A 10,845-nucleotide genomic window follows, 5' to 3' on the forward strand; every position below is an offset into this window, starting at 1 on the left:
ATGCTGTCCCCTGCTTGAGGTTCCTAATACGAATATCGAAGAATGACCTCCTGAGAGGGTCCATAAATGAGTCATCATTCAGGACCTCTCTCTCCAGCCACCAATCTCTTGCTGGCAGGACCAAGAGCACTTGTGTTTCATCTGTTTCTACTGGAGAAGCTGTAAGTTTTTTCTTGTTTCCACGAAGGAAAGTGAGTATAATGTTTCTCAGACTCCCAAAATATGTGACTCTATAAATACATATTCAAAATTAGAGAATGGAAAAGGGGGAGGAGGGGAGTGTAACTAAATGTTGGGGGTCATGTGAGGTCATTTCTGCCAAGCATTTCTGGGAGCTTATGCATGATGATTTATGATAAGAGAAAGCATCCAGGCCAGCATATCTGCGTGGTTCAGATGCATAATAGGACCAAGGATGTTCAGGTTAAGTCTTTAATGTGAATTAAAAAGCATGATTGTCAGACACTATCTGTGTCAGGAACTACTGCCTATAATTTAGTATCTGACTGGGCTGAAGGACAACAAAACAATGTCCCATCCAAAGTCTTCAAACCTATCCAAAAGCTGTCTTATTATTTTAAAAGAAATCTATTTTGTGTAGGATGGGAAACTTTTTATTTCTTTCCCTGGGTTTTAACTATGAGGAGTGAAAGATTCCTATCCCTGGAGCATGGTGGGGTGTTTTGTAAGAAGCATACCCCAAGTGTCAGTAAGGCTGGTGACTGAGTGAGACAGAAATAAAAGAATCCCCTGGGACTCTTCACAGCCTCTCTCAGCATGAACCTCACTTGCCTCTCTGTCACAAGAAGCCGGCTTTGCCTGCAGAGGTGCTGGGAAGGTGGCTCTGTAGGGATGGTGGCAGGCATGGCAAGGTGCTGGGAAGGTGGCTCTGGGGGGATGGTGGCAGGCATGGCAGGGTCCAGGCTGGGGCTGGCCCTCCTGGGGACCTGTACTGCCCCCTGCTCAGCTGAGGCATCAGAAACCTCCCAGAATAACAGCTGCCTCTGGTAAACTCTCACAAAGGTGTAAAACACTGTGACAGACTGAGTGGCAAGCTCTTTACTCTCCCCTGGGGCCAGCAGTCTGAGCGAGGATGGGCCTGGGTTACATGTGACAGTGTTTTCAAGGTGAGAGTCAAGCCATGGAGTTGTGCTTCAGTGAGATTGTGACTGTGTCTGGTATTTTGGGGAAGACTAGGGTCTTTGATTTGGCAGTGGACTCAGGGCCATCAGGAAAACCAGCTTGAACAGTGCACTGTTCTCAGACACGGTAATTTTGCACCAAATTTTCTGCTGGAGAATGGAAGTTGTCATTTTGGGTAACAGCAACAGGGAGATTTCTGAACTCTTTGATGGCAGGCAGATGCCATTAAAACACACTGGAGTGAAAAATGCACTGGTCACTGGGTTTAAGTGCCTGAAAGGAAGGCTCAGTACCTGAGCCCTAATGAAACAAAATCTACCTCATTACAAAAGAGAGGTTACTTCGCACTCCTTCAACTGCCTCCCTTGCACATTAACCATACGGCTATATCAGGTAGGCTTCCAGTTAAAGTAACACATTGCACTTCACTGGTTAGCCTCAGATATTCAGTTTGTGAAGCTGTGAACTCTCTGAGGACAAGCATCCTCTTCCACTTTGTGATTATATCACATATCACAGCCGCATTCCTTACTATCACTAAACATCCTACAGGTTGTGGTATTACAGACATGTAGTAATGATTATAATTAAAATAATGACATCTCCTAAATGGGGTGTGCTTTGTCACTCAAAGTTAGAAGTTGTTTTAGTACCATGCAGTGGATGAGCTACTTCACAGGAGAGTCTTTGTCTAGGAGTGACAAGTTTTTGCTGTAGTACTTTATGAAATATGTCTACTATAGAATTTCTTTTAAATTAAAACAATAAACAGAAGAGTGAAAGGCTTCTCTTAGCCTAGGCAAAGCCTTTTTTTAGCATACTGTTGTTCAGATTTGAGCCCAAGCAATTTGAAGTGTGTGATGAGTGCGACACTACTGTATCACAGCGTGTAGCACAAGGATCCCCAGATTTGCTTACCTAGGCTCTCATAATATTAAGGCCATGGGGAGCACTTTCATGTTTGTCTGGTTCCTGCTATGTTAGGGCAAAAGACTTTAATGAGATAGGAAAAAAAGTGATTCACTTTGTATGGGCTATGAAATTTAGTGTTTGTCGTGGCTCTGGAAGATATAAATAAATGCATTAATATTACTATTGCAGTGTGAAGGAGAATGAGATAATCTGTCCTGCTGATTTAATTCCATTCACAGACCACTGATTTCACAATGATGAGTATCAACTGTGATTGTTCATAAACTGTAAAATACCCAGATTAACCTTGCAATATGAGGTTAGTATATGTAACACGCCAATATCCTATCATTAAAAGAAAAATGAGTATATTTTGTTTGGGATTGCTTAGCAGCTTGAGCAGAGTGTGCACACATATCTGTATCTCCCTTGAAATCAAGGGGACTACTTGTCTTACATGTCTGCTTCATTCACTGGTTGAGGTAGTACACATAGCAACATGGAAATATGTTGACATAGTTTAAAACAGGATTACTCCTCATTTTCTTATTTTCAACCTTTTTTGCCCCTTTTACCTTTTGATTTTCCTTGACTTAGTTTATTCCCAAATTTTCTCCCCATTATTCCTTTGTTTGATGTCAAATGAAGTAATTTCAGCTACTTCATCTGCCCTCATCCAAGAAGCTTTCTCTTCTTCACCATTGGTCAGTACTTGGACTTAATTTGTTCATGTTAGCAGGTTACTGTGTGTGTTTGGTTGGGGGTGCTCCTTGAAGAGACAGGATAACGAGGATAAGAAACCTCAGCTTTTGGCACAACTTTGGCTTAGGAGTCTCAGTTAAAACACGTGCTGTTAGAGATGCATAGAGCTGCGTTGTACCAAGTTGACACAGTCAAAGGCAATTGTCCTTGGGGCTACTGACATATCAGTGCAGCTGTACAGGTTTTAGCTGAAAGAACAGCTGCTGAAATAAAAGCTAAGCTTGATGACTGGCATGACAGCAGGACTGAGAAAAATTTTGGAATGCTCAAATAAAATATTGATGGGCAGGAATGACACCAGCAACAGCTGTTGCCACCAACACTTTCCTCTATGTGTTATGTACATGTTAGTGTAGGGAACAAACATATTCATGAATCACATCAAGTAGCATTTACAGTTTGATCTGGCAAGTGAGGAGAAATAAACAGGTGGCAACACATAGATGCATGAGCAAGGTGATGCAGAGGAATTATGCACTAGCTTCCCACTTGTGTGGAGCCCTGTCTGTCTGTCTATCTGTCAACTATCTATCCATATCTCAAAGCTGGTGTTGAAAACAGTGGAATGATCCCATCATTGATACTCAATCAAAAAGTCACCACAAAGTAAGGGATGATGGACGGCCTCTGCCCAAGCCTGTAAATGGAATGGCATGGTTGCAATGTCACGTTTGTGCTTCATTGCTGGCATGCTCTCAGAAAATTAGTGGAGAGCCCACCCGTTGTTTCCCATGCACTAATGATGGTTTGTAGAATCAACAAGCTCATGGGGATTGAGAAGCCCCAGGTGTTCTGGATATTCTGCTGGCATGTATACAAATGTGGGTTTGGATCTGTCCATGTCCACGGTTTTGTACCAGTCATGCAGAATGCCATAAGACATATTAAATAGATTGGTTGTACTTGCTCCCATCTTTAGAATTCAGGTGCTCTTCAGCTATAAGCATAGCACAAGCAATGAGATAAAAAGGTGTGAAAAAGATCATGGTGAAAAGAGATCGAATAATTTTCCATTATTTAAAAGATTTTTTTTTTTGTTCAGCAAAATAATCCAGGGTAAGTGACAAGACTAAAAGCCAAGCCTCTCCCCAGGGGAGATTCGAGTAGGAGACCTATGTTAGAACAGCTTTAATTTTCTGTAAGTGAATTTGAGAAAGGGTGCAACTGTGTGAAATCCTTCATAATTTGTGATTAGACTTGGAGCGATGTAGAGCTTGACCCTGTAGAGCCTGGTCATGAGAAACTGAAGCCTCGCCGAAGTCATTCCTTCTCAACAAGTCTGAGACAAGAGAAGAGAGACCTGCTCCCTAAGAGCTGCAGCTGCAATGCAGCAACTGCTGAAAAGGTATGGAAAAAAGTCTCAGCTGAGGACTCTCTATTTTATTGTTAATCTTGCTGCAGTACATCATCTCTGGAATGATAATTCAGTCTTTATATGTTTTTATATCCTTATATATTTCATCTGTAGGCTTTATGTATACTGATTCCAACGTCCTCTTCATCCTTGCTGTTATTACTTTTTTTTCTTTTTTTCTTTTTTTTTCTTTTTTTTTTTTTTNTTTTTTTTTTTTTTGTGTGTGTGTGACAAATGAGAATGCCAGGAATGCCTTATTAACTTTTCCAATGATATGTGGCCTGTTTTGGGAAAGCCAGCATCAGCTCATAGCTCTGAAGCTGTGTTAAAGCATAGTCAATAGCATCAACTGTAAAAAGATGAGTTCTTTGCCTCTTCACCTGTTTACCTACCCCAGCTTTGGTTCCTCTCATCCTGACCCTTGTGTCTATATAGTGGCAGCCTCCTTTCATAATAAAGTTAAGTCTGCAAAACAGAGTTTGAAGTAATAGAAGCCACCCTTTTTCTTCTTTTCAGTGTACATTAAAATGTTTTATTTTTGTTGAGGGGGAAGACAAGAAAGAAACTCCCATTTCTCCCTAAGTGTGGGAGAGTCTGGCAGCTGCCACCCTTCCCTCACTGAAAGAGGAGACGGTGAGTACTCAGAGCATCTTTTGTGGATGCATCACACCCATTGTCCAAACCTCTGAGGTTTGGCATCATGTTGTTGAGGAGCACCCCATTCCCTGAGGAAGTGGGATGGGAGCAGCAGGTCACCCACAAGTCAGCTTCTACCAGATTGTAAACATCAGTTTTGAAATGAGTATTTATATGGGTGGCACAAGGTCAAGCACATATCAGCACTGCATTTTTAACAGACATAGGCTTACAAATAGCCACACCTTTGGCAGCTGCAATATCTGCCTCTGTCCCCTGTGCTGCCTTACAGCTCTGATGGTAATTATCTAGAGACAGTGCAGTTTAAAGCAGGAGCTGTTTTGGAAATTTCCAGCCATCCGACAACCTGTTTCCCGCATGCATCCGCCCTGTCTTCTTTCTTGTGTCTCATTAAGATCAAGTCCTGGGAAACCTTGTTCTTTCCCTGAAACTGTTGTGAACAGTACTGATGGAAAAACAATGGCTTCAAATGTGGTGGCAAGCAACATGGGCTCAAGCCTAATACCCAGTTCTGCTGCTATGTAGTCCAGTGTGTTCAAGGTTGTAGGCAAGTCACAAAGACAAGATACTGCCCCCTGGCTCTGGAGAACCACTAGCTTTCAGTCTCACAAGGAAGGAGAAGGGAAGTAAATTTGAGGTGAATCTGCATAGAACTGTTCAGCAATCAAATAAATATTTCTGTGCTCTGGAATTTAGCAATTTTGTAGCCCAAAAGAAGGCTTGTATGCTATACTTTGCCTTTGAAAGACATCTGTTGAATTACTTTGATAAATAACCCTTGAACAGAAGAGGAGTTAATTTAAATTGAATGTTCAAAGCCTCATTTGCTTTTCTTAATATTTTCAGCAGAGGTTCCTGTGTGGTATGAAGGTTTTTTTGTGTTAGCTCAAAGCGATAGGTCAGTATTCATACTATCAGGATAAATATTTGTCAGTTAAAATGTTTCACTGTGAGACCACTCATTTATCCTTAAAAAAACCCCAACCAACAATAAAGAAGCCCCACTGTATCTTTAGATATTAGTTTTAAGGTTTTAATAGCATTACTGGATTTTCTGTGACTGAATTCCAATTACAGCACTTCCAGAAATATTCAACTGCAGAAATACAAGTGTGAATTTAGTGAAGGGTCACCTTTTTGACTTAATAAAATATTTTTTTTAGGAAAATAATCTTATAATTTGTTTCCTTTAAGAAGATTATCTCAAAAACATCTACAAACCTTATGTACCTCTGAATTCTTTTCGCTGACTGAGATCAAGGCTCCTTAATGAACAGTTGCATCAAAAATGTAAAAGCATCTTTAAAAGAAGCCAGTCAGTGTCCCAGGCTTGTTGCTTTCCAGAGCATAAAAATGCATGGGACTGTTTGCATACTGTGCACAAAGAGCTATGGAAAGGAATCAGGGAAGTTGCCATCAGGGCCAAGTTAGAAATCAGAATTCTCTCAAAATAGGTAGATAAGAAATTGTTAGCAAAGTGGACGTTTACTGCTTCTTTGTTGAAGCATTCACACTGTCCAAAGTGTGAATGCAAAGTCACTGACTTCCCTGAGGCAGTACTAGGAGCTTTTTAGGGTCATCATGATAGGCATTGTCACAAGGATGATGAAAATAAAGAATACAGTGGACTTGAGTCTTATCTGAGATCTCTTCCATGAGAAGAGAGAAAAGTGTAATTGTCTGATACCCTGAGACATGTTAAAAATGGAGTAATTCCTTTTTTTAGTAATAAAATAAGTCAGGTATAGAAATATGCTTTTCTTCTTTTGTTTGCTTTGTGGTGGTTTGTTTTGTTGGTTTTTTTTGACCTCTGCTGCAATTTGAGCATGTCTTCTTTTGCTTCATTTAACACTCTGCTTTCCAAACAGTATATGTTAGCACATCGTGATCTTCCCTCTAGTTAACAATTCAAGTGTTTAGAAAATAGGCCTGGTGACTCAAATAGTGACTAGTGGTAATGAGTATTTCTAGTACTGGTTTCCACAGTCATACGGTGTATGACAACACTAAAGCTTATGTCTCCACTCCAGGTTTTGCTCTCCTCTAGTTGTTTGGAGAAGGTGCTTGGGCAGCCAGGTCTACACAGCCCTCCTGCAGCACTTGTGACCAGCTCCCTACGAGCAGCTTCTCTGCCTGTCGGTTTGAATAGCAGCAGTGTCACTAGAGGAGACTCAAGTACTTCACAGATGGCAACTCAAGAAAGTCAAGCTAATGGAGTCCTGGACTCTGTCATAAGCAACGCAGTCCCTCGCATCGTCATCATTCCTACCTCAGAGAGCAATCTATTTCGGGAGGAAGAGGAAGAGACTGAATTATTCCACTTTAATGACAAAAAGGGCAATCTGCTGGACTTGGAAGGACTTAGTTCATCCATGGAGTTCCTTGAAGCTGTTGAGAAATTTCTATCATAAATTTGTCAAAAGAAAACTTTCCGGCAATTATTTTCTTGGCATCTTCTCCACTTAATTATACCAAATAACTGAAGCCTTGTAGGTTAGGTCATCAGATTTTTTTGTATGCTTATATGGTAGTCACTAGGCAGCCTTCAGATTTATCTTTGTCCAAACCAGCTCAGGCATGGAAACAGGCTTTCTTTCACATTGTGCTGCAGGAAATGAGCAGTGGAAGATCTGGCAGCATAATCGAGTGGCATCAGTCAGATAGGCTGCCTGCTTCATGAGGCTCTGATTTGTTGCCACTGATGAAGGTGCCAGCAGAAGGGAAAATGACCAAGAGCGGGGTCAGCTGCTGAATGTTTCTGCTATCTGCACATGAAACAGCATTCTTATTTTGGCAGCTGTCTTCTGAACAGTGATGGGAAGCATCACAAGACCACAGCTTTCACTAGCCCCAGCAGTAAGGCAGGTGGCTAGGTGACCTGAACTATATTTTAATTAAATAATTTTCAGCATTTTTTTGGCCATGTTTCATTTTTTAAATAGGCAGCTTGCTAAACATAAAGAGAAAAACTGATGATGTAACTGGGAAGTGACTGCTTCCCAACATCTGAACTTTTGAAGTTTAGTGCTAGAAGTCTGGATTTTACCTCAACATTAGCATGGTCACCTAAATGTCAAAATGCAAGGTACTACGTGTTAAAACATACACTACCATAGAAACATTTAGAGCACCTTTAGAGCTACAGTCTTAATTAAATATATATGGATCCTAATGAGTCTGTGATTGAAAGGGTGGATGTTCACAGCTGGCTTGACATGTCATTGACAATAACAAAGTCTTGGCTGCTGTATGTCACTTATCTATTGAGGACATTCTTCTCATCTCCTCTAAAATTACCCAGCAAATGTCTTCTACAGGTCACTTAGCAGAGGCCTTCTGAGTGGGTAAAACCTCATCGTGGGAGAAAACTCCACAGTTACTGTGGTGTTTCCTACAGGATCTGCACTCACATCATTATCTGTGGTTACTAATTGCACTCATTTTATCCGTGCTTCACATTATGGCTCAGGCTCACAAGACTCTCCTAGCATTTTATTCCTAACTGCATTCTTCCTTTTGTTACTCATTTTCCCATGTTGTCCACATCTTCCCTTTCAGTCTCTGATTTTCAAATGTAGACAACAAGTTTAACTATATTGTTTTCCACATAATATCAGTATATATTAGTAGACAGCAGGTGTTCCTCTGGATATAATAGTGCAAATATTTGGTCCAGTGAGTCTCATAGCATTCAGACATTCAACAAGAGAGTGAGAGTTAATGTTTATAGTCTCAATTTGTTCCCTTGTATCCTAGATTGTGCAGAGATCACTGAGAGCATTTCCAGGTTTGTTGTATGCACTGGCTGGTCTCAAGAAGTAATTTCTCTTTACCTGTTTTCCTAATGCAGAAAAAACAGATGGAAAGCACAGACATTTGGGGGTTTTTTAATTATTTTTCATTACAAAAGAAAATATCACAAATCTTGTTTGCAACAAGCTAGACAGGAATGCCACTAAAGAAAAAAATAAAACCCAAAGCAGTGTAAGAGAGAGAAGAATGCCTCCAAACTTGCAGACCTGAGGCTTTGCAGGATGCCAGCCAGCAGACTTTTGAGAGGGCTGAAACACTTGCTGAGACACACTGCCTAATGCAATGCTAGTACTATTAATGCTGCTATTATTTGAGGTACTCAAATAATAAGAAATGAGGCCAACACACTTCCTTACCATTGAGAGAAGAGGAGAAAAGGGTGGTGGAGCCACATTATATGTGTGGCTGCTGTGTGCAACCCTGGTGCATGGTGCCGGAGGGCCAGGGCTCAGCTGGGGCAGCACCAGGCTGGGGTACCCATAGCCAGGCTGCCAAAGCCTGTGCCCACTGGGTGCAGAGTTTTCTGCCGGGGCCAGGAATCATGCCAAGGTCATCTGCAATCAGGTCAGCATTTCCAAAAGCGATTCCTCCATCTGAGGACTAGAGCAGTGAGCAGGCAGTGCAGGACAGCTTCCAGGGACTGGGACAGGGACGTGCTTACTTGCAGCTCCTCGGTGCCAGGCTTTCATCCACTGCATAGTTTTGGCAACAATGAGTAATCGAATATTAATTAAATATGATTTTAAGGGAAAACAGAGCAGGTTCAGTCCTAGGGTAAACATATTGTCCCACCGTCTTGGATTATTTTCTTTTTTTTTTTTTCCTGAACCTGCCCTCTCTGATTTGGTTTTTTTTCCTCTGTCAGCTGTGTAGTGACATTACTTCTACGTGCATTTAATATCCACAGCTGCAGTATCTCCTTTCTTCTTGAGCCAGATGTTAGGAAGCAAGTGTTTTTATAAGGCTTCCAAATCTTAGACCTGATTTTTACTGTTGTAAAATTACTCTAAATAACAATAGAAAATGCATTTGATGTTCCATGATGTAAAACTGTGTCCTGGAGTAGATTTTGCACTCAGGTTATGACAAACTTGTACTGGTAAAACTACAGGCAGGGTATTGCCATAGTTTTTGACAGGAGAGGAAGACCTAAATAGTCAACAAACTCCTCAGTATCCAAAATTTTACATTCTACTTCTTAGCCTACAAGACAATTTTCCAGTGATTTCTTGCATGTGTGTTGGTACTGTTAGTGTGTCTCAGAAAATTAGCAGGCTTGAGGCATGTGCAAAGAAGTGTTTCACTTTTATACTGTTAATGTCATACACAATTAGTACCATTGTTTCTGCAGCTAATGGCAAGATTACTGCTTATTTAAACTGATGTAGGCTAAAATACCAAATGAGATAGCAGTAGAGAGATAAAACATGAAGTATGAAATATCACATAGACTTACTACAGTCACTGTGAGACTTTTGCAGAAACATTGGTCACGGAGTAAATGTGTCTTACTTTGACTACCACAATGAAGAAAAATTTTGGAAACTTCTCTGTTGCTGCATTAGAATAGATGGAACACAAAAATGTGCAATAATAACTGTTGCTTCCCATTTCACAGAAGAATGTATTGGTTCACTCAAATGGAATAAAAAATTCTGAGGAGTTAAACCAAACTATCTATTGTTTGTTTTCCTTATTTAATCATTATTTTTGAAGCCAGGAGGAAGAATGAAAAAGTTGAGTCAAAGTTTTTGAAACCCATGCTCTGATTTAGTTAATAATAAGGTAGATATATAACTTTATTTTCAATCATTTAGACTGCTCACGTGCAACCAAGCACTCACCTACTGGAGTGCTGAATATCCAAAATTAGAGTTCACTGACTTGGTAAAATCTGAAGTTGTTCAGCAGCTTTTGAAATACAATGACTTTAACTGGGATGTCAGGAATGAGATGAACGAAACTGAAAAAAATTAACCAAAGTCAATACATTAGAACTGTGATGGCCGACTTTGATCTTTGTCCTAAAGTCACATGAAAGTTAATGAGCAATTGTTTGTTTCTGCTAAATCTTTCTATAGCACACTTATAGGATATGTTCCAGTTTCCATAAGTAATAGAAAATCCAGACTAGAAGTGTAAACATTTTCTCTTACCACTGACAATGGTATTTTTTATAGTTAAATCAAAGGTTAGATAAAGTT

At 40.4% G+C, this 10,845-nt stretch overlaps 1 protein-coding gene across 1 annotated transcript in view; it reads left to right on the plus strand.

Moving 5' to 3' along the window:
• The window catches only part of LOC108500876 (melanopsin-like), a 39,548-nt gene extending 30,543 nt beyond the window's left edge, over nt 1-9,005 (plus strand). Inside the window, 3 exon segments of the mRNA XM_017822221.1 lie at nt 1-161; nt 4,013-4,162; nt 6,859-9,005. The exon segment at nt 1-161 is cut by the window's left edge and continues 19 nt beyond it. Coding sequence (XP_017677710.1) covers nt 1-161; nt 4,013-4,162; nt 6,859-7,239 — 692 coding nt within the window. The 3' untranslated portion in view covers nt 7,240-9,005.
• Nucleotides 9,006-10,845: the final 1,840 nt, after the last annotated feature.

Source organism: Lepidothrix coronata, unplaced genomic scaffold (genome assembly GCF_001604755.1).
Source record: "Lepidothrix coronata isolate B3197 unplaced genomic scaffold, Lepidothrix_coronata-1.0 Scaffold96, whole genome shotgun sequence".
In the NCBI taxonomy this organism is placed as follows: Eukaryota; Metazoa; Chordata; class Aves; order Passeriformes; family Pipridae; genus Lepidothrix; species Lepidothrix coronata.